Source organism: Schistocerca gregaria, chromosome 3 (genome assembly GCF_023897955.1).
Source record: "Schistocerca gregaria isolate iqSchGreg1 chromosome 3, iqSchGreg1.2, whole genome shotgun sequence".
In the NCBI taxonomy this organism is placed as follows: Eukaryota; Metazoa; Arthropoda; class Insecta; order Orthoptera; family Acrididae; genus Schistocerca; species Schistocerca gregaria.
In genome coordinates this window covers 368,549,353-368,574,731 of record NC_064922.1, presented here as the reverse complement: position 1 = coordinate 368,574,731, position 25,379 = coordinate 368,549,353, and the positions used below count along the sequence as shown (strand labels likewise).

Sequence of the window (25,379 nt, the reverse complement as noted above, 5' to 3'; positions counted from 1 at the left end):
CCATCCATCAGCAGCTTTTCTCAACTGCACAAATGTGGGTTACCATCCCCCACCTCCCTACTCCACAGCCTCCTGACCCTCCACATGTTGACAGTCTACTTTCTACATGCTCCTCCGGGCTGCAAGAAGTAGTATTTGTGTTCGTGTGCGTGTGCACCACAATATGCAGCTTCCTCTTCTGACGAAGGCTCTAGACAAAAGCTAATGTGTAAGAGTCTTTTCGTTGTGTCTGTCTGCAACGTATCATCTGTATGATAAATAGTAGTCCATCTTTTCCTTATTTTGTTAATATCCTCTCGATGATAGAATGTTGTTACTGAAAGCTGGCTACTTCTGTATTAATAGCTTATATATTAATCAGTTGCAATAAAATTTTCAGACAGTGATCTGTATCCTCACTTGTTGGTGGTATTTCATAGTTACTTGTTTGCTTTGTAGCATATGAAGTACATCAAACTGCATGGACGATTAACACTACTGCGAGACTTGAACCTGAACACGTGCCATTTAATGGTTTGGACTCAAGTTCGAGAGAACATCTTTTATATAAAGATGCAACAAATGTGTTAAACTCAGATTGATAGTTCGACAAATCAGCTGAGTTTAGGCTTCTTCAGCACGCCTATGTCACGCATACTCCAACAGCCAGTGACAGTTCAGTAGTGTTCAGAGTATTCTGCTCTGAATGCCGTACCTAATGCAAGCATTAAACGTGATCATGGAGAGTTGTTTAGCGAATTTCTATTTCATTTATTGCAAGTTGTCACCACTGATTGTGGTGGTAAGTGATAAATTCTACTTAGCAAATGAGAGGCATAATTTGCAGGATATACACTTACTTCACGCAGAAAACATGCACAGGTGCATAACGCAACTGTCACTTGGAATCGTCAACAATATAATTCCCATCTATACATCGACATGTACATGTTTTCATCAACACCCGCACAATTTCGAATGGCAATTGCCACAACAACCTACGAAATATCGTGTTTGCCATACTGTCTGACCAATGGAAACTAATAATGGACCATAATTGTACCTGGTAAGATGCCGGTTCTTCCACTAGTAGCCGTCAGGCTGTATTTCGCTGCCTCCTGTACACCTAAGATAGTGTTAAATTGACACATACATTGTTCGTGGATCAAACTACCAGTATTCTATAGCATGAACCAAAACAAAGTGACATTACGGATAGTTACAAATCTTTATTCCAGCTGAGTAATGATTACTTTGCTCAGAGTTTTTAGCAGAACAAGTAATTCTTAAAATATGAGAAAGCATTTTACACTAAATTGCCAAAGAAACTTGTATAGGCAATATGTAAACAGGCAGAATACAGCGCTGAGGTTGACAATGCCTATATAAGAGTAGTAGTCTCTGGCTCAGTTGTTAGATCGCTTACTGCTGCTACAATAGCAGGTTATCAAGATTCAAGTGAGTTTGAACTTGGTGTTACAGTCAAGGCACGCGACATGGGGCACAGGATCTCTGGGGTAGCAATGGAAGTGGGAATTTTCCCTTGCGACCATTTCATGAGTGTACACTGAATATCATGAATCTGGTAAAACATCGAAACCACTGTGGCCAGAAAAAAGTCCTAAAAGAACACCAACAATGACTGAAGAGAATCGTTCAATGTGCACCTCATCTGCAAATGGCTGCAGGTTTCAATGCTGGGCCATCAGCATGTGTCAGCATGAACCATTCGAAAAAACATCATTGAAATAGGCTGTCGGAGCGAAAAAACCCCTCATGTACCCTTAATGACTGCACGACACAAAGCTTTACGCCTAGCCTGGGCCCATAAACACTGACATATGACTGTCGGCGACTGGAAACATGTTGTCTGGTCGGACGAGTCTCGTTTCAAATTGTATCGAGCGGATGGACATGTACAGGTATGGAGACAACCTCATGAATCCATGGACCCTGCATTTAAGCAGGGGACTGTTGAAGCTGGTGGAGGCTGTGTAATGGTGTGGTGCGTGTTTAGTTGGAGTGATATGGGACCCCTAATATGTCTGTGATACATCTGTGACAGGTGACACATACATAAGCATCCTCTCTGATCACCTGCATTCGTATCCATTGTGGATTCCGACGAACTTAAACAATTCTAGCACGACAATGCAACATGCCACACATCCATAATTGCTACAGTGTGGCTCCAGGAACACACTCCTGAGTTTTAAACACTTCTGCTGGCCACCAGACTCCCCAGACATGAACATCTTTGAGCATATCTGGGAAGACCTGTAACATGCTGTTCAGAAGAGAACCCCACCCCTTCATACTCTGACCGATTTATGGACAGTCCTGCAGGATTCATTGGGTCAGTTCCCTCCAGCACTACTGGAGACATTAGTAGAGTCCATGCTGCGTATTGTTGTGGCACTTCGTCATGCTCACGGGGGCCCTACACGATATTAGGTGGGTGTACCAGTTTCTGTGGCTCTTCAGTGTATATGGTGATAGCAGATCAGAGAAACTTGTTTCTTTAAAAAAAGTTAGTTACAGTTAGTAGTCAAAGTTCACATTCATTTGAAGGAATGTTACATTGTGTGAGCTCTCAGTAATTGTTAATGACAAAAACCTTTCGGGGCACCTGGGAAGTAAATTTCAGAATTATAACCATGGCTGTATTGAAACAATTTTCTTGTCCTCAAACCATATAAAACAAGTTTTTGTTTTTATTACAGTTATTGTATGAAAAAATGTAATGTAGATAGTACCATATATACATCTTCGCTAATTGGAGAGAGAATTTTTGTTACTTGCAAGGTGTGAGAATCATTGTGGTTGTAGCTGGAGGGGAGTGCGTGTGTCAGTAGAGATTTTGTATGTGTCAGAAGTACCTTAGGTGTACAGGAGGCAGCGAAATACAGCCTGATGGCTACTATTGGGGGAACTGGCATCTTACCAGGTACAATTTTGGTCCATTATTAGGTTCCATCGGTTCGACGATATGGCAAACATCATACATGGTAGGTTGCTGTGGCAATTGCTGTTTGAAATTGTGCGGGTGTTGATGAAAACTTGATAAATGGGTCTATGAAATTATTTTAATATAATTGGTAAAATTAATTTAATGCAGATCCCATATTCATGAGAGACCAGCTATGCTGCTGCCCATTCTTGTTTATTAGTATTGATTGCATTTACGTCAGGTAACATTGCACCTCAAGTTGTTCTATCATCTGGCATGTTCAGAGTATTTTGCATGTTGCGAATATACAGCATTTTATTTTGTGGAGGGTCTCAAATTCTGTCTCAGTAGCATTAAGAAGTACCCATGTCAGTGGAAGGTGAGCTTAGTGCAATCACAAGGACATGTGGCGGACAACTTCATGAAAAATTGCGAATAGTGACCAGACAGAATGTAAATCAGTTGAATGCAAGATACTTGGGTGCAAAACATTGGGAACAAAATAGGAAAGTGTTATTTTTGGCCTTTGCAGAATTTGGAAGGCATAGTTTAGTGGCATTTTACACTTCGGCAGGCACCATTCTTGATGAATTCATGTCAGTGTTCATCAGAGACAAGGGTATTGTCAAGAGTGTCCCAGGGAATTGTGATAGTACCACTGCTTTTCTCTATATACATAATTGATTTGGCTGATAGGGTGGGCAGCAATCTGAGATCGCTTGCTGGTGATGTGGTGCATGGTAAAGTGTCTGGTGACTGTTGGAAGATCAAAGACATCATATACCAAATTCATCTAGGGGGGGGGGGGGGGGGATTAATCATTCATTGCTGGGATACGAACTTGATATATCTTCAGGAAGTGCTTCACGACATCGAACACCGTGCACTTGCCTTACATCTCGCATCAAGTATCCACATGTTTCTGGAGTGTTAAATACCATAAATAAATGTGGAGGCTATAATTTAATGTGAAATTTGAATCAGTGCTTAGCCATCTACATCTGTACTCTGCAAACTGCTGCGAAGTGCATGGCAGAGGATATGCCCCATTGTACCAGTTACATGGGTTTCTTCCCCTTACATTTGCATGTGGAGTACAGGAAGAATGATTGTTTTGAATGCCTCTGTATTATCCTCGTGTGAGCGATACATTGGAGTTTGTAGTGCATACTTAGTTGTAATTTTAAAGCCAGTTCTTGAAACTTTTGAGTTTTGCAGGATAGTTTACATCCGTCTTAGTCTCCCAGTTCAATTCCTTCAGTATCTCTGTGACATTTCAGCACAGATTAAACAAAGCTGTGATCATTTGTGCTGCTCTTCTGTGTATATGTTTAGTCTCTCCCCTGTTATTACTATTTGGTAAGAGTTCCACTCACTTGAGCAATATTCTGGAACTGGTTGCATGAATGATTTGTAAGCAGTCTCCTTTGTAGACTGATTTCATTTCCCCTGTATTCTAACCAATAAACCAAAGTCTACCAGCTGCTTTACCCATGACCGAGCCTGTGTGATCATTCCATTTCATACCCCAGCAAAGGAAACCCAATTATTTGTGTTTGTTTTCCGATTGCAACAGTACTCATTGATATTGTAGTCATTAGATACTACATTTTTCATTTTGAGAAGTGCACAGTTTTACATTTCTGTACTTTTAAAGCAAGTTGCCAGTCTCTGACCGCTTCAAAATCTTATCAAGATGTTCCTTGAATATTTATGCAGCTTCTTTCAGACCGTCATAGATAACTGTGTCATTTGAAAAAAGTCGGAGGTTACTGTTAATATTGTCTGCAAGGTCATCAGTATACAATGTCCTCCCTACCAAAAAGTCCTAAGCCCAGCCACAAATTTTACTTGGTACGCCACATGCAACTACTATTGAGAATGAGCATAGGTGTGTCAAATGCTTTTCGGAAATAAAGAAAGGGAGAATCGGGTTTCACATGATTGATGTTTTCAGAATAAATTCTCATTGGTACTAAGGAGGTATTTCTGCTAAATATAACCCATTACGTTTCAGCTGTGAACATACTCTAAGATTCAATAACAAATTGATGTCCAGGATATTGGAAGGTAGTTCTGTGGATCACTTCTACTACTCTTTGTGTGGATGAGGTTGACTGTGCTTTTCTCTGAGAACTGGGCATGGTATTTTGTTAGAGGGATGTCTGATACATTATGTTTGAAGAGGTTATCTCGGCCTCAGATTTAGGCATTCCATTGGGCCCTGGAACTTTGTTCAGTTTTTAACGATTTCAGTGTTATAGGGATTAAATGGGAGCAATTCTACTTTGTTTTCCTTTGTAAAGCAACATTTGAAAACTGAGTTAATCATTTCAACTTTTGCTTTGCTATTCTCATTTCAGTTCGTCTCTCATTCACCTTGGGACTGGGCACTAACTTCGGTGTCACCAACTGCCTTCACATACATTCAGAATTTCTTTGGGTTTTATGAAATATCATTTGACAGTATTCTGGTATGGTAGTCACTGAAGGCATCACACATTGCTCTAGTGACAGCCGAACATGTTTCCTTCAGTGTCTATCTATCTGTAACACTACGTGTTGTTTTACACCTGTTATGCAGGAATCACTGTTTCTTTAGAAGTTTCTTTACCAGTACTGTATGTCATGGGGGAGAGCGAGGTGTCCTCCCAGTATGAATTGTTTTACTGGGTATACAAACATACCTATCCAGTGCATGGTCAAATATTATTTTAAGCTTCAGCCACAGTTACTTTACATGCTCCTGGCGTGTGCCGAAAGTTGCAACTTCGCCGTTGAGATTCGATGCTAATGATTTGTATCTAGTTCACTGAACATTTGATATATATACTCATTGCGATATGACCGTACTGTGTACGCCTATATTTCCCTAAATCATCTTGCATGCCTACCCAGAAAGAAACTAATGTTTCTGACGGGGAACATAAAGTGCGATAAATTCTGTATTGCACACTATTGTTGGGGATTCTGTATCCTAAGTTCGTATGGGAGTATCTCCGAGATGCTAATCATTTTTTAGGCAAACATTACCATAGTACTGTAGAAGAGTGTTTATGTAAATGCATATGAAAATATTGTTTGCCTAGCACATTTCGCATGAAGAGAGAAAGAAAGCAATGAAAGAGAACACTGAGAAGCTTAAGATGTGGTCTGTACATATTCACATGGTCTCTACTGATTCACGTGAAAACACCTTGTGAAAGGAAGTGACATGCTTATTTTAACTATATTTTACCATTAAATTCCTTAGACCCCAATTGTGTTCCTTACCTTCTCCTTATTCACTCAGTGTACTTCCCTAATCTCGAGCACTCACATGTAACGCAACATTGCAAAACCTTTTATTCTCTTAACGTATTAATTGCAGTCAGTTTGAGGAGCAGAAATAATTTTTACTCGAGATTAACTTTGAATACTTCAGTACTGCCACATAAAATTTTTCGTTTTGTCTTTAATATGTTAAAATGTACTTTAGAGTATAATGAATAAGCTGTATCTATTCAAATATCAGTATGTTGTTTCTTTCTTTAAATTTTAATTATAACAAAAATGTGTTGTGGGCTACCACAGTTACGACAAAGAAATGTTGTCAGCTGTGCATGTCTGGTTCTCAGAACTGTTTGCTTCTGCCAATCCTATTGAAAAGAATTTAGGCCTTGTCTTCCACTTTATATATAAAATAACATGTTGCTTTGGAAGCTGTATTTAAACAAAATATTCACTGAAATACACTTCGTATTTGCATCAACTCAACTCTACAAAAATTTAGTACAAATTAGTATGAAAATGTAAAAGGTGTCTGATTTGAGTGTAATTCTGGAGCTTGTCTGAAAATCTGGATGCAATGTAGAAGATGATAAAACACAAGTGGACATCTGTAATATTTGCGATGTACAAAATGGCGTCCACAGCATTGCCTCTGCTTTGCTTGTTTCTTGATGCAAGGTATTATGTGGTTCTTCATTGTCGATTATAAACAATATCTAATATGGAGTGTTGTGGAGAAAATGGCCCATCTTTATTGCTTAATACACACATCAAAAAAAGTTTCGCATCACCCTGGTTCCCAGAACTCCTGAGGATAGACATTAATTGTGGATATTGTATCACAGACTTTGTCCCTTTGATTGTTGAGAGGGGTCACTAAATGCGCCCAAAGATGTAAACAACAATGCATGAACAGCGCCTATTAGATGGAGGTGGTTTGACAGCCGATCAGCACCATTCATTCCACCGGGAAGGAGGTACACGGCTCGTGGTGTATGTAGTTAAACCATTCCTAGACAGTACATAACGTGGTTTGATCACGTCCGCATTATTACTTCGAGCGAGGAAGGGCCCTCAACAAGGGAAGTGTCCAGAGTGAACCCCCCAGGGCAGTGTCCTCAGTGTCACGTTGTTTGCCATCGCTATCAATGGCATTTCCTCTGCAATCAGGAGTCCTGTCAAATGCTCTGTTTGTTGATGACTTTGCAATCTTCTATTCTTCCTATGATACAAAGATGACAACAACAAGGCAGCTACAGCTGACCATTAGGAGGCTAGAAACCTGGGCCCAGGCAACTGGTTTTCGGTTCTCACCTGAGAAGACTGTGTGTCAATTTTAATCGTGCTTGTTGGAGTTTTAACCAACCAGAGCTTACAATGGGGAACCACATTTTACAGTTTTCAGGACACTGCGCACTTTTGAGTTTATTATTTGACTCAAAATTAACATTGCTGACACACCTGAAAGACCCTATGCACAAAGGGCTTCCGGTTGTTAAACATTTTGAAATACCTTGGTGGAAAAACATGACGAGCTGACAGGTCTCTGCTTCTGCAGTTTTATATGGCATTTGTTCGATTACACCTAGACTATGGCAGCGTGGTCTACAGATCGGCCTGTCCTTCCTACCTCCGGATGTTACATGCTGTCCACCATGAGGGCATTCGGATATCAACTGGAGCCTTTTGGACCAGCCCAGTTCTGAGTTTGTGTACAGAGGCTGGTGAACCACACCTCAGGATTCTGTGGTGCATCCTTTATGGCTTGACAGGTGCTGAAAATCTCAGCGTCACCTCAGTCATTGGCATTTAGTTCAGTGATACAACCCACTTTCGAACGACTGTTCAGGAATTGGCCCAAGCGAACCAGCCATTTGGTATATGTACTATGGACTGTCTCAAGGATCTGGATCTCTCGGGCATGAAAATACCCAGGGTTGGAATGCACTGCTGTCTTGGAGTCTTCAGAGACCCAAAGTGATTTTAAGTTTGACCCAGTACACGAAAAGTTGTACTGCAGAAGTGGTTTTTATAACTTTTTCATCTGTTTTAAGTATGTACCATAGTTTTATCATTATTTATAGAGATAGATCCCAGCAGGAGAATGCTCTCGGTTGTTCTGTGGTTTTCTCTGATGGGGTTTTTACAGTGCATCTCCCAGAACAATTTACAAATTATGATGCGGAGTTATATGGCATTCTTATGGCGCTGGAGAGGGCTCACAGACATCACCGTATGAGTTTTCTTGTCTGTTCCAACTCTCTTAGTGCACTGCAAGCATTTAACCAAATGTATCCAGTAGACCCGCTGATTCAGCTCATCCGTGACTTCTTACAGCGGCTCCAACGCCGTTGCAAGGTGGTGATCTTTTGCTGGGTACCTGGCTACATTGGGATACAGGGTAACGGCATGGCTGGCAAAGCTGCCACGGAAGCGTTTTGGGATGGTGCTGTCCATCAATGCCCCATCCTATTGCACGCCATAATCTCATTTTCTGACAGATGAATCATGCTTCAGTGGGAGACTGAATGGTTGCAGGTGTCGGACAACAATCAGCAGTCGCTCAAATCAACCACTAAGGCTTCGCGGACTTTGTGTCAGCCGTGCCGCTGGAAGGAGGTTTTGCTTACCAGACTGCGCATCAGGCATAGCCCTTTCACGCAAGGCTTCCTCCTCCAGCAGGAGGACCCACCATTCTTTGAAGTTTGTGATGTGCCGGTTCGGTTCAGTATATTGTGGCTTTGTCTCTCCTGTATACTGATAGTAGGGTTGCTCTCGGTCACGCTGGAGATCGGCCGACCACCCTTGCAGGTACTGATACCAGTGTTAAGAGTGGTGAAATTTTGTGAACCGTCAGGCCTCCTCCCTAAACTGGTAGGGAAGGGCGGCAGACTTTGGTCCTTTATAAACTGCTCCACATGTGGGGGCATACTTCGTCCCCACCCATGAGATTTCAATGTTGACTTTTCGTAAGGGCGCTGATGACCATTATGTCGAGACTGGTGCTATACCACCTACTGAAATACCCTGACTTAAGCCCTCGTTAGTTCACCTCAATTTCTAAACTGAAGGAAATACTTCACGGCATTCACTTCAGAACTGCTACAAATTCGTCGTGCAATAGACCGCGCCGCTTGAACTGTCAACACAACTGGCACTGCTAAGAGTATCCTACGACTTCTACATCCCTGGCAGCAGGTTGTGCTTAATGCTGGTGACTACTTTGAAGGTCAGTAAAACTTAGACACACGTATCTATTTTGTACGAGCTGCAAATAAATTGTTGCCACTATTAAAGTTCCGACCCATGTAGAAGTGTCATTAAGAGGTAAGTTCATAGCAAAACTTACAGGATCTCCTTCTCTCATTTTTTTTTTTTTCTGTGTACAAATTCGTGATGGTAAGGAATTTGTTGATACTCTGGGAAAGGGGGATTAACTTATTGACAAACACGTAAATTGGATTTTGCAGTGTCTTACAAAATTTCTCTAAAAACGATGCAACTTACTAGAAACTGAATGTTGGCTGAGTGATGTATGGTGCACGAGAGATATTGCTTATCAAGGAAGCAAGATAATTGTTGTTATGAAAGTTCTGTGTTGTTGGATGCGTATTTAATTTCATACGATCCCCGAGAACATAATTCTCCATTTCTGGCAGTTTTCCATTCTGTCCAGTACTACTGTGGTATTACTATCAGATAGGTGGTAATTTTTCAGGGATTATTGTCTTATCCGGAATGTTGATTTTTAAGATCCTAACCAACGTCAGTAAGTTATGAACTATCGCACTTCCTCTCCCCATGTTTGTGAAAATTCTGAAGTTAATCTACCTGTCCATTAATGTTAGGAAAACGTAATTAGATAAAGTTGGAGGAGTCTGCTTGTGATTTTTTTTCACATAGCTGATATTACATTTGTTATTCTGTTCCAAGAAACTTGTGCATTTGTTTTGTTACTCATGCAATTTGTAATGAACATTTGATGTGTACAAATGGAAGTTTTAGTGACAGCCAAGTAAGGTGGTGGTCTCGTGATGGTGCATATAGTTAGAGACAGAGAATACTTTGCTGCAGAGCTGGTGTGCTCTGTCCCTTTCAGACCAGAAATTTCATGCCTAACCTGGCAACTGGCATTGCTGTTGTAAGCGCCACATAGTGCTACTGTTTCTGACTTTCTTAGAAGACATCCCATGCTCATACACCTATTGCTATTTATTATTAATGTACTATTAGGTGTGTATGCACACTAATCCATAACACACTCTACATTGGCTAAACAAAGGTAAAGGCAACCACTCATCTGCAGCTGATCAATACTTGGAGCACAGAAACACTACGAGAAAACTGCATTAGCTCCTTCTCTACCGTCTATTCATTGTAACAACAATCCTGATACGTACACCACACTGCATATTCTTTTATATTTGTTGTTACGTTATTGTATTTTATTTCCCGCGGAACTTCAGTTATCTTTAGTTGGATAAAGTAATAACGTTAGGTTTTATGCGGCAGCGTAGCTCACCTGCACTACACCACACAATGCTTGACCGACACATTTAAACAGGAAAGCTGGTCCATCAAGCCCACATATAGTGATGTCAAATGAACAACTACAGATAATCATGTGGAAACTTATTTGTTTGTGTTGGACGCTACTCAGCTGTATTTTAATGTTTCGTTTAGTTTGTTTCTAGTTTGTTTATTTAATGCTTCTCACTGATAGGGACTGGAAAAGCTGGAATACTGAAAGCATGCATGTCAAAAGTGTTAAAATAAAACATTTAGAAGCACATTAGATGAAATGTTACACCTGCAGATAATTAATAAGCCCACATATAGTGATGTCAAATGAACAACTACAGATAATCATGTGGAAACTTATTTGTTTCTGTTGGACGCTACTCAGCTGTATTTTAATGTTTCATTTAGTTTGTTTCTAGTTTGTTTATTTAATGCTTCTCACTGATAGGGACTGGAAAAGCTGGAACACTGAAAGCATGCATGTCAAAAGTGTTAAAATAAAACATTTAGAAGCACATTAGATGAAATGTTACACCTGCAGATAATTAATAAAATCAACAAAACAGCAGGCAAATAATAAAACGAGAAATGGCACTTAAATTTTAAAAGGAATACATTAATATACAGTAATACTACAGCACTATGCTTCGTAGGGGACAAGGTGGAAACCTTATTTTAGCTTACAAAGAGCATAAAAGAAAATACTTTGGTAAACTTAGTGTAATTTATATGTGAGAGCAGTTTGTGATTTTAAGAGCTTGTTGCAGAGATTTTGCCGTATAATTAAATACTGAAGCCACTTCAGCTATTCACCACAGCTGTGTGGTAACCTCTGAACTTATGCATCTCTGAGTTTGAAGAAGACTTTTCGGCAGTGGAACTGCCATATTCAAAATTGATGAATAACCGATCAATAACACAATCTTTGAAACCATTCAGTTGCCATATTTTAGTCTCCCTCTTTTATTTCACGTTGTTCTGCCTCCCAATAGTGTTCGGAAGTGATGGGCATTAATCTAATCGTGTCTCGAAAGTTAAATATCAGTATTACTTGTGACATATCATTTTAACTTGGCTCCAGTTAAGTTCTAGGAGCTTCAAAATTACAGTGGTACAGCAGCAACCTAACGACAATGTGACTCGCAGACTGCGTCGTTTTGTCAATAATATAGTGATCTACAATGCAAGCTTCAACCTGTTTCAGTAATTCAAACTTAATCGCAATATAATCTACATGTACTCCTTTCCCCATCGGCCAATTTACAATATCTTCCTTCTTCACAAGATTTTTTATGCCTACACTCAACCTTAACGTCATGTTATGAAGCATTGTTGATAATTATAACAGAGGGTGTATATGACCCGGGACAACTGGGTGATCCGGGAAAAACCCGGGAATTTTTTATTGTTTCAGTTTTCTGTTAATTTTTTGTAATTTTGAATGGTAAGAACCGATACTCTAACAAAGGATATTACTGTATTCTGCTACTGCTGAATAATAATTGAGCAATAAAACATAAGAGACAAAAATGAAAATAACTTAAATTGCAAAGGAAATGCACCGTATACAACAATGACACACAGTGCTCTTCCAAGCGTATGCCAACAGCAAAATGTGTCAATGGCTTTAGGAAGATTCTGCAATGCTTCATTAAAAAAAATTGCCTCCAATGAGTGTGAAGTTACAGCTGTTTACATTAGATTCGTTTTTGCAGTTACAAGTGGGCTCATTGCATGCACAGTTAAATTGCGTTTGAGTAGTAGATTCGCCAGCTTCTGGCTGCAGGAATGTGGCTGTTGGCTGTGCAAGCAGTCGCAGCTAGATGCTACTGGGGAAAATGGGGCGCCAAATTCATATTCTTTAGGGGGGGGGAACTTGTTTCGCAAAAAGCGCCTAGCAATCAGCGCACATTGGTCTATAGATTATTCATATGGTTTTGAAATGCATCCCTGTCGTTTTTTGAACACATTTTAAGTTGATTCCTGAATGAATCATAAGTTGATTTTTGGATGCGCGCATAATGTACGTGATGTCTCTGTTAGGAGAATCCTCGTCGCATTTAGAAATAAACTTTCCGCAGACAAAGGGGGCCGGGGCTATATGAGCTGAGTGGAGTAAAGCCGAACGGATGAATGCCAATCGCAGTCTGATTATGTTGTTGGTCAGCGTTGTTATGATTATTAGTGAAATCCATAGATTCAGACTACCAGAATGGAAATAAACGACAAACAGGAATAACTGGTGAGAAAGATTACATATTATTTTCTCAGTGTATCCAAGAAAATGAAAATTTGACAGAAAATTGTAGGAAAGATCGCTACACCAGTAAGGACCAGTTGTACAGTCTCCGGCTGGCAGCCGCTCAAGTTCTATTCTGGAAGTAATGCGGAAAACATGTTGTACGAACATGTAACAACGCCTAACGGGAGAATAGCTGTGGGATAACTAAACCTGTTATTCTGGCAGGGTTAGTAAAGTTAATCGGAGAACAAATTTTGACAATGCCCACCCCCCCACCCCCACCCGAGTTTCGTATTCTAAAGTGCCAGGAAATTCTACGCCCATGTATAAAACCATAACCATTAAAATGACTGTTAAATTTTGCAGTTCCGAGAGAAAATATACTGTCACTTAACATGGGAAAAGTGTTCTTTCACCTGGGAGAAAGCGTATTTGTAACGGGGAAATCCGGGAACTTTTTCTTCCTTGTCCGTGTGTACACCCTGTAAAAGTGTTGGGCTCTAATTTGGGTAGAATATATTTAAACCATTTTAGGAACAGTTCACCATTAATATTTCCATGATAATCTCTTGTCTTTGTTCATTCATAAATCAATTATCCACCTTCCACAAAACCACCTGCAACAAAAAGTTGTCTTCTATCAGTCACTGTTTTATAAGTTCACACTTTGTGTAAAATGTCCTGCATTATCTCATGTTTTGTTAAGATAATAAATCTACTGATTCTCGCAATCGAACTGTTCAATCTCCCGGAGATACTACATTCTCCACAAAGCAATATTCTCAATCTGTAATCATGCCATTTCATTTCCTGCTTTCAGAATGAAAAGAAATATCTCTTATCAGTTCATAAAACCTCATTATTTTAAAAGTAGGCAAGTTGTAGTCATTATTTATCACTTGAAATGCCTTCTTTACTATAGACACTTCGTTCCTGAAGAAAAATGTGAGTCTCTGACCACGTAGCATTTCTAATGAAACCATCACAATTTCCTAAAACACATAACGAGCATTTTCCTGTCTTTCCTGTAGTTGACAGCTTACACACATGGCATCTTTCTTTACATAATCACTTGACACTTGTTACATAAACACTGGTAAACTCTGATGTCAGTGCTGCAAGTTTCTTTATCAGTAGTGATGGATGTTTTCCTGAAAACAAGATCACCACCACTTAGAAACTGAGGAACGGTGAGCAGTGTGTTGTCACGTACAAAGGTGACACACTCGAATTATTGTCAAATGTGCAACACTTTACATCATTTTCATAGACATAAAAAGAAGGAAATTAACTTACAGTGGAATTGAACCCATCATCTTGTGTATACAAGTCATTTGCTATATCCACTACACAAGAACAGCAGCAACAACGTTGTAGATTTGGTGATATTTTTATAGTGGTACAATACCACGTTCCTCAAATTAAGAAGAAAGTGAAAACTTACATGTGTTAGAGTTTCATATTTGAAGAAGAAATTGAGAGAATATGTACAAAACAAGCCGACATATACCAATCAGAACTAGTCATAATGTTGTGCACAGAATTGTTCAGTGAAAGTGACCGTCCACTGAGATTTTAAATAAGAAATACATGGCATAAGCATTTGGCATATTGATCAGTAAACCTATTGTCTGTTAATGCATTAGATTGCCTGAAAGTTTCAATAGCGGTAGTATAACACACAATATCTAATACATAATTAGGGTCTTTTTCCAATAGCACACCACCACCCATAAATGAGTGCTATGAATCCTTCCCATTCTCTCATACGCACAAAAACCATATAGGCACCCAAATGCAAACTCTCATGGCCATGACAAGGCCACTTACTGATACTTGATTATTAAAAGCAATTACATGAGCTGATTCGTGTGGGAATAGAGCAGGAAAGGACACGAGGGGTAGCAGGAAAGAGGCAGGTCTTCGGACAGAATACTCTGCGGCTGCACAAGACAAAAGGAGTACAGAGGTTAAGAGCAAATACAGGTGTAGGAAGAGGGTGGGGAGGGGGGGGGGGGTTGATAAGCTGCTATTACTTTACAGCATTGTACGTGGATGTGACAATTAACCAATCATTGACCTGCATGAATGGCCATTGCCTTACTGTGGTAAACCACAAGTTTGACCATGTAGTCTTTGAACATGCTGCCCACCACCACAGTGAAAATGACTTCAACAGCCGTTTCACAATGTGGGTTGTTTGTATACTCCATTCAAGCAAAGTTTTTCTGAACCACACAGAAGGGAATGTCACTTAACACATTCTGTGCTCTCACAATCCCCCTGGCTGAAATCTCCGCAAACCTATTAACACTACCACACCGTCTCTTTCCCCTTCTGTCTTCAGTCAACACCAGTCCTTGGCCACCCACATCATGCACTATTGTCTCCCATCACATTTAACTCTCCCTTTCTCCCTCTTCATATCTGACCCCCCCCCCCTTCATTTTCAACCCCTCTCCCTTTCTCCCTCTTCATATCTGACCTTCCCCCCCCCCCCCTTCAACATTTTTCTTGTTTAATTTACCCCTGTCCCCCTTTTCCTACATCTGTTTTTGCAGTACCCTCTGTACTCCTTTTGTCTTGCTGTGTGGCCAGTCTCCTGTCCAGACACCTGCCTCTTCCCTGCTACCCCCTTCGTATTCTTCTCCGCCCCCATTCCTACCTCATTCAGCTCAGGAAGCTGGAAACTGCTTTTAATAAGACTATCAATAAGTCGTCCTGCTGTGGCTGTTTTTTTGGGGGAGGGGGGAGTGTTGCTGCTGCTGCTGCTAGAAAAAGAGCTACTGCTCAAAAGCTAGTGTGAATGCTGTTTCCTGTGCTCCACACATCGATCAGCTGTAGGCGAAGGGTTGCATTTCCAGTATTTTGCATATTGCTTCATCCTGAAATTTCTATTATTGTTCTGTGTTGATTAAGTTTCTTTGCCACAACTAAAATAACTTCAGAATCATCACTGAAAGACCTGTGTGCTCTGTGAAGTGCAAGCTGCAGACTGATCCAGCTCAGTGATACTCTTGGCTGTTGCATCATGTAGCCCATTTTCCCTTGGTGTACTACGCATCATTGTACCACCTTGTTCTTACATGCACACCACTATAGTAGCTTACATGGGAATTGTCCAATACAGTCTATGGTGGTTAACCTGATAGTCTATCAAGACAGGGAACTAAGATGTGACTGCTTCTCATGATAAATTGGTTGTTTTTCCTTGTCTGGTATTGGATCCTGTGAGATGGATTTGAACTATCTATGATGATCCTAGTGTGGTTTCCATATTTTTCTTATCTACTACTGTGTTTGTTATGGTTTTAAGGATCCATTTGACATTTTTCTCCTCACTAGCATGTGTGGTAGCTTCTGTTCCTTGCTCCTCATTTGTTTTTTCTTGCTACTGTTTTTTGAGGATAGAGGTGGGTGAAATTGAACTGATAAAAAAATGTTACTATTTGTAGCAGTGTGCAGTAATTGAAATATAGTCAGGATGCAGCTTAGGATTGAAATTGCATTGGGAAAATACTTCTATCTTGATGTTGGCACTAATACATCCAGCTAAGTGCCCCTTCAGTGGAAAAAAATTGAATATGCCAAACATGTCGAAACTGTTATCAGGGCTCTGTCCTCACTGTTCGTGTCAATAGTTTTTGTGTACTGAATGACCTTATTTTACTACATCAAAAGCTTCTTTTGAACAAAAATTTTTCTAATAAAACAATATTTTACAGGTCCTAAATGAGGCAGTTGGTGCCCTAATGTGGCACACAATAATATTAACAAAAGAAGACCTGGAAAAATTTAAAACACTAAGAATCATTGTGCGAATTGGAAGTGGAGTTGACAACATTGATGTCAAGGTAAACAGACATACTTACATTCATTATTTTCTTTGTGATAGGCTCTTATGGTGATGGTTTCAATGTTTCCATACCAGAACCAACAAGGTTGATGCGCCATCTAGAATTGGCCTATTGCTTGATGTTTTAAACTTTGTTGTTGGTCTAAAACATTTATAGTTCATCAGCAGGTGCAAACAATTAGTAGTTACTTTCAAACTGTTCAGTCTTTCACACACATTGAAAACCATTTCTAACTAATATGGCCAATTTCTCATAAAATGAAAACTGCTAATTGTAATTTGAAAATTTATCACCTCACAGGCGGCTGGGGAGCTAGGTATAGCTGTGTGCAATGTCCCGGGATATGGCGTAGAAGAAGTGGCAGATACCACACTTTGCCTCATCCTGAACCTATATAGACGTACGTATTGGCTTGCCAATATGGTGCGTGAAGGGAAAAAATTTACTGGTCCGGAACAAGTTAGGGAAGCAGCCCAAGGATGTGCAAGAATACGAGGGGACACGCTTGGCATTGTTGGTCTCGGTACGTATCAATGACCATTTGTCACTATTTTTTGCTACAAAGGTAACTAAAAAAAATATGCATGCAAATACCATTAATAAGTACTTTATGTGTGTGGCTCATTTGCTTGGAGCAGTGCACACCATTTTTACCAAGTATAAGACAATCCTGTAAATAAGACAATCTCCACCCCCCCAAATATAAGCGGCACTTTTAGAAAACTTTATTTTTAATATGTTCTGACAAATTAAAATTAACATTAAACATATTATGAACTTACACCATTTATTGTCTACATTTTGACAATACACAGATACATAAAATAACCAAAAAGAAAGGTTGGTGCTAATTTTTAGTTAAAGTTCCTCCATTGCATATGCCAGTCTGTACTATTACTATTTTCAGGCATCATCACATCTGAAATCATTATTTGGGATGATAGTTTCACGTGATAAGTGAAAGGCAAGAAAAGAGGTGTGTGTTCCTATATATGAGAAGCAGTGATATGTATAATCTTGCTAGTCACAAGAATTAGGCTCTTACTTCAGAGCACATCACGATTTATGGTCACACCTTTTAGAACAACTACTGAAATTGCTCTGAATGATATAAGAAGTAATGAAACTTACTACCTCAGTTGTCAAAATGTTTCACTGTTTCTTTCGCAAACGTTGTGATGTCAGGGATTGTGATTACAGCGGGAGTATACTCCCCAGGAAACACCCGGGAAATTTTTCATCTGGGAAAAACGTGGCAATTTTTCAGAATTCCAGAAATTTTTCATTGTTTTAGTGTTCAGTTAAATTTTTGTAATTTTGGCTGGTAAGAACCGATACTCTAACAAAGAATATTACTGTATCCCACTACTGCAGAATAATATGGCAGCAGTAAAACATAAACAAGAGAGAGGAAAAAAATAAAAAATAAAACTGTAGTGGCAAAAGAAGTGTGCCATTTACAATTACAAAACACTGTGCACACACAAGTATCTTCCAACAACAAAATATGTCTAAGGCATTAGGACGACGCTGTCCAATGCTGCATAACAATAAACTGCTTTTTACAAGTGACGTCAGTTGCCAACCGGGATCATGTGCGTGCGCATTTGAGTCGCGTGTGAACAGTACGTTCTCCCGCTTCTGGCTACTTGAAGTGTAGCTGTTAGCTGTATAGGCAGTAGCAGCAAGCAGCCAGATGCTAACAAGAAAAATTCTTCTTCTTCTGGCACGCCCTAGCTGCCAGATTCACACATGTGCAGAGTTGCAGCAAGGAGAGGGGTAGTCCCCAATGATATGTTTATGTTTAGTGATTTTGCTGTTTCCTCTCTGTTTACAGCTATCATGCAAATAAAAACAAAACGGATTTCTGTGGCCAAGAGCTATCAAGTGAATTAAAATACGTTCTCATAATTAAGCAAGGCAAAAATATATTACTAGTTTGTTTTCTAATTTTTATTTCCAATTTTTAGCAGTCAAGCATTAATAAATAGCCTTGCAGAAAAATGAAGCTATTTTTGTCTGTTTGCTAAAGGGATTTGGCTTTCATTAATCTTACAAATCTTAAATGGAAACACCCATTTTTTATTGCAGATTCGGATTCTCCATAAAAAAGTAATCAAGTTTTGTCTGAACCATATTTTTAAACCATTGACAGATGGCACTGAAATCGAGAAAAAAGTAAAATTAGGGAAGAACTCTGATTTATTAAGAACTATCCAAGAAAGATGCATCAAATTGATAAAAGATGTGCACCAATTCTTTGGTATAAAATGTACTGTATCGTACTTTTAGCGTTACCGAGGAACGACAGCATGGACATAGTAGAATGATGTTCCCGTGGGGTGCTTCCTTAGTGTGAACCCCTTTGCCTCTCAAAATTTGGGGTGCTTAATTAATCAAAGGCCAAAAAAGTGAAGACTAACTCTCGAAATAATACCTTATTCGTTAATCAGTAGGATGATTATTCCCAGAGGCTCCTAGTCAACTGACTGTTCCTTTGCTACGTTTTGCTAAAATGGATTAGCAATTTTCAGCTTTATACAGCTCGATAATTATTTAACAGTTACATCTCCATTTGCTTTACAAAGAACAAATAAAATGTCTGTGACATTTTGTGTGTTATTTCCAAGTAACTGCATTTGAAACATGGATTTAAAGTAATGTTTCAAGGAAAGTAATACTACAGTTTTCAGATTATACGGAATAGAATGTTGGACTTGGTGACCTCCTTCAGGATTTTAGGCAACCTTAGTCTATGTTTTATATCTACATCCATATCCTGCAAACTGCTGAAATGCATGGCAGAGGCTGCTTACCATGTACCAGTTATTGGGGCTTATTCCCATTCCAGTCAGATAGTTTGAAAAAACTGTTTGTTTTAATGCATTTGTGTGCACTGATCTTGCTCTCATGATCCCTTTAGGAGCAGTATGTGGATAGGTGTTATGTATTCAAATCCTCAGCATTTTAAAACAGTTTTTAGGCACTCACAGAATAGTTCGCCTTCTCATCAAGTGTCTGCTAGTTCAGCTCCTTCAGTGTCACTGACACTCACAGCTCAGACAAACTTGCAGATATATGTACTGCTCTTGCCTGTATATGTTAAATATCTCGTATTTGTCCTAGTTAGTAGGAGTACTATGAACTTAAGTCATATTCTATGACTAGCAAACACCCCATGTCTTCTTCTTCGAAGAATCGTTCTTTCGTGTATAAAGGATCATATCTCGCAGAATTATGTCTTGTACAATAAAAAAATTCTGCAGCTGCATTCTGTGGTATATGTGGATACTGTATGGAAAATATGCTGCAAGTAGATTTAGTAGTGAAGAAGTAGTAAATAAAGTCATATGCGATACTGGAGCTTTACTGCAGGAACAGCAGAAATTATTTGTAGTAGGTATTGGTGAGAAATATAATTGTCATGGTTTGAAATTATGTGTGAAGTTCGTTGGCAGTAACTAAGTACAGTAGAGCCTTGATAGTTAGAGGTGAACAGGACCGGAACCACCTTGAACTATCGAAAACTCAGACTATCGATATTTAAATGGGGAAAAAGAAATATTATGATATTCTAAGTAATACAGGCCAAAATATGAACTTTATTTTAATAAAAGTATTTATGCATGCATTTGTATTGGCAGAATAACAATAATTATTTATTTAGACAAGTAATAGTGAAGTGTCTTTTGTTTGGAGAAGCTGCAACGTTTCCTTGAGGCAATGTCACGCCACCGTCTCAAAAGCAGTAAGACAGTTGGTGTTGCCTCAGGCTGTTGATCCACGTAGCTAGTTTTTACTGTCTGTGACTACATACTCAACTACTTTCCACTCAAGGATGATGGATAGAAGCACACTGAAGTTGCTAGGTTGGACAAATTGAAGATGCACAGTTTCTTGCAAATTATTATTTTTTTTCTTCTCCCCCTTGTAGTAGTTTCATACCATGTTTCACAAGGAAGAGAATGAAACCAGATGACGCGGTGAATGAGCTTCAGAAGCATATCACAGATCTTCAGTTAGCTGACAGTTGGGCTGCAAATAAAGATGCTAAAAGTGATTCCAGGTGGGCGTTAACATCAAGAATTTGTGAAGCCAATGGACTTCTTAAGTATAACCGAATTTCAAGAGTAATGCTCTCTTTTCTCTCCATACCCCTTAGAAATGCAGAATGTGAATGTATTTTCAACCTTGGAAGAAAAATAAAATGATGTCCAATAAATCTCTGGAGTCTGTTCATATCTTGAAGACGAGTCATACTGGTCCCTTTTATTACAAACCATTTTCTCAAGATGTTCTGCAGGAAATTGCAAAGGCCACGACTGGACTTCAAAGTCGAACTAGCATTTGATTTGCAGTGTGTGTTATAATATTTCTTGCCTCTGTTGCGTTAACTAAGTTTTATTGTGTAAAGCCTTTCTTCAGTTATTGCATATATGCTTAATTTATCAAGGAAGTCATGGGTGTATGTTCCAAACCAGTATTAACCACACCTGCTGCTTTTTACCATGGATTTCTTCTTGATTATTATTTTCATCTAGAAATCATTGTCCTGTAATGTAAATAGATCTGATTTCATTGAAGTATCATGTTTAAAGCATCAGTTATTGTATGTCATAGCCCGGAAGTACTATTATTTTCATAAAGCTTGGGTATGTCAAAAATCGTCAGTTTTTTTTGGTTGTGGGAGTTTTACTGATAGCTCTTTTCAAAATTTGGCAGGTATGGTATTAAACGTTTAACGTAGTGTTAAACCTCTTAATGAAGAGAATATGACAGCTTTTTAAATTTTAAAAATCACTCGGTAATTATATTAAATTTTAAAAAGTTTTTGTCGCCCCTGCAAACTGTTAGGCAATCGGAGTAATATAGGTGGTTCGTGTGAATGATTTGTAAGCAAACTCCTTCATAAACGGATTGCATTTCTTTATGTTCTGACAATGAACAGTAGTCAGCCATCCGCTGTACCTAAGATTGTGTTCCATTTCATATCCCTAAGAAATGTTACATCCATTTATTTGTGTGAGTTAACTATTTCCAGTTCTGACTTGCTGGTACTGTAGTCAACAATACTAAGCTCCTTAGTTTTGTGAAGTGCACAATTTGACATTTCTGAACATTTAATGCAACTTTATGTTCCTTGCACCACTTGGCGGCATGGAAGTCGTCATTCTGTTAAAGATACCTCATTATGCATTGTATAAGAAATTGGCAAGGTGGTTTTCCTTGGTTCGCTTCTGTTGCCTTTACTGTAGACAGGTGTGACCTGTGCTTTCTTCCAACCATTGGATACAATTTGTTGTTTGAGGGATCTACAATAAATTATGATCAAGAAGGGCAACTTGGCCATAAATTTAATACAGGGTCCAATAAGTTAGTCCATTGGCCCCTGGAGTGCTTCTCAGTTTTATAGATTTCAGCTGTTTCTCAACACTGATGCTAATAACTTTATAACTCATCTTTGCACTGGTGTGAGAATGTACATATTTGCTTGCAACATAACATATACTGGAATGCATGCTGTTATTTGCACTGGAGCATTTGTGACGTCTGCTAAGTATTTGTTAGTTGGTCCTAACCCTCACAAGTGTCCCTGTTTTTACCAATAAGTGTCTGTAAGAGAGGGCTTTCCTTGTCACAGAATTAGACAACATAGCCATGTAGCAAGATTTTTAATGTTCAATTTGTAACTTCGTTATCAGAGTTCATTTTGTAATAATTGTCTGAATTCAGTAGACACACATTTGGCAAATGAGATACGTAGTTAATGGTTACCTCCTTGTTCTTATGCTGATGTTATAGTTGTTACTGTATTTACTCGATTACAGCCAGAGGTTTTTCCCCAAATTCATGATTTTAAAAACACAGGGTCGCCATATATTCGCAGATCAAACTACTGCTGCTAAGGTCTACTTTTTTAATGTTGTTAAGCAGAGACTATAAGGGGTAATTTTACATTTATGAGTCATGCTACATTTAGAGATTAAGCTTTAACTGTTGATGTCATGTGCAGATTTATTTTGAAGAATTTGGAAGGACAGGGCTTGGCAAATGATATGTTCAAACAGGCTTGAGATTTCCCAATACACCAAAGCACTTGATACAGAATTGATGGAGCTCACTTGACACTGACCTGCGCAGTGCTAGTGCAAGAGGTAAGCGAAAAACTATGAACTAACCACAACAGCAGTCTCTTGCACTGATCAAAACTTTACAATTTTGTTAAACACATTAGCAAATAGCATTAAGTTCTAAACTCTTGTTGTATTTGTACAGGTTCACAATAAATGTTCTCATACATGAATGGATGGGTACTGTATACAAACATTAATGCTGCTTTTCAAGCAAAGGTAACATTCAAAAATGGAAATATTGTCCTTCAAAAAAGTTAGTTGATTCAGAACACAGACCAACATTTTATTTGATTGAGAGACTGTAATGATTAACTAAGGAGATTGCAAATGAGAAATTCAGTTGGTGTTCACACATTAAAATACCTGGTAAAAAAGTTACCAGATTTTAATTGGCTGTAGGACATAATGGTGACATTGAGTTGAAGCGAGAAGGAAAATTGATGCAGAATGGAATGTGTAACTAATGAAGTAAAGTGTATTTTGAACTGGCTGTAATTTTGTTTTGTGAGAATAAACTGCAGCGGCAAGACCCGTTGTGGAGATAGTACCAAAAGGTGTCATTACCTCCCTGCCATTAGCTCCCTGCTGCCGTTGGATGAGCAGCAGCCAGCAGCAAGTCGTATACTCCTAGATCACTTTTTTGTTTCATAGTTCAATTCTTAATTTCTTTGCATGTTTTTGGGTGCTTGCATAGTTTAATTCACAAATTTCGGGCGTATTATAGTATTTGAGAGTTGAAGCATAGCATTTTAGTACCCGTATAGTGCAAATTCACATAGTTGTCAGTCATCTGTTTGTTTTGAACGGCTTGTGAGATGAAAGAGAGGAAAAAATTGTTGGGGATAAATAGGGACTGCGCCTGTTGTGTATGGATTCAGGGGGAAGTGGCCACTGCCCGTAAACAGCTGGAAGCTGTGTTGGCCGTGGTTCAGTCTCCAAGCTATTGCCCTGGGCCACAGTGACATTGGGACACCAGAGGCGAGCGCTTTGGCACCTTTGGAATCTGTAGCATCGCGTGGGATCTCTGATGCCATTGCGCCCTCGGATTTGGACTCCACTGCTTGTGGACACTTAACTGATGGTGATTGGCGAACTATGGCGGGATCGTGAATCGCTGGGCGGAAGTTGAAAAGTTGGTGCTGGCCGCAAGCCTGTACCCTTACGCCTCCATAACAAGTTTAAGGTACTACCCACTACTGAAAGTACTTCTGTGTCAGCAAGGGCGGCCTCGCCTGTTGCGGCAGTGGCCGGTCTTCATGAGAGGTCCGGACAAGCGCAGAGGGTGGGATTGCTTGTCATGGGGATCTCCAATGTTAGATTGGTGATGGAGTCCCTTAGGGATATGGCAGCTAAGGGTGGGAAGAAAGCCAATGTGCACTCCGTATGCATACCTGGGGAGTCATCAAAGATGTGGAAAGGGTCCTTCCGGATGCCATGAAGGGTACAGGGTGCGGGTGATAATTCATGTCGGCACCAATGTCGCGTGTCACAATGGATTGGAAGATATTCTCTCTGGTTTGTGGCGGCTATCTGAATTGCTGAAGACTGCCAGTCATGTTAGCGATATGAAGGCAGAGCTCACCATCTGCAGCATCGTTGACAGGATCAATTGTGGGCCTTAGGTATAGAGCCGAGTGAAGGATCTGAATCAGAAGCTGGTTCTGCGACTGTATAGGCTGCAGACTTGCACCATAGGGTGGTGGGGTTTCGGGTTTCGCTAAGTACACACAGGAGGCAGCTACAGAGGTAGCAGGGGCTGTGTGCTGCGGGCTGGTTGTGTTTTTTTTTTTTTTTTTTTTAAAGATTTGGCAGTCACAGGAAATTGTCGTAGCTGTGTTGGAAAAGTACCAGAGCTTCAAGTGCTGCTAGAAAGCACTGAAGCTGAAATCGTATAGGAACAGAAAGCTGGCTAAAGCCGGAGATAAATTTTGCCGAAATTTTTAGAGGAGCAAACCGTGTTCAGAAAGGATAGATGAAATAAAGTAGGTGCTGGTGTGTTAGTGTCTGGTAGTAGTTTATCTTGTACTGAAGTTGAAATATAGTTCCTGCTAATTACTGTGGATAGAGGTTACACTCAGCAGCCGTATCAAAATAATAGCTGTCTACTTCTACCAACCACCTGACTCAGCTGAACAGTTTAAAGAAAATTTGAATCTCATTACAAATTAAGTACCTGCTAATACAGTTACAATTGCTGGAGACTTCACTCTACCCCGATTTGTTGGTGAAAATACATGTTCAAAGCCGGTGATGGACAGGAAACATTTTCTGTAATTGTACTAAATGCTATCTCTGAGAATTACTTTGAACAATTAGTTCATGAGCCCACACACATTGTAAATGGTTGGGAAAACACACTTCACCTCTTGGCCACAAATAATCCTGATCTAATAGAGAGCGTCATGATGGATGCAGGGATTAGTGAA

At 39.5% G+C, this 25,379-nt stretch overlaps 1 protein-coding gene across 10 annotated transcripts in view; it reads left to right on the top strand.

The window, feature by feature from the left end:
* The window catches only part of LOC126354917 (C-terminal-binding protein), a 189,628-nt gene that overhangs the window by 93,401 nt on the left and 70,848 nt on the right, over positions 1-25,379 (top strand). For all 10 annotated transcript variants that reach the window (XM_050005003.1, XM_050005002.1, XM_050004999.1 and 7 more), the window contains 2 exons: positions 16,688-16,816; positions 17,120-17,342. In XM_050005003.1, coding sequence (XP_049860960.1) covers positions 16,688-16,816; positions 17,120-17,342 — 352 coding nt within the window. The remainder of the gene's footprint in view (positions 1-16,687; positions 16,817-17,119; positions 17,343-25,379) is intronic.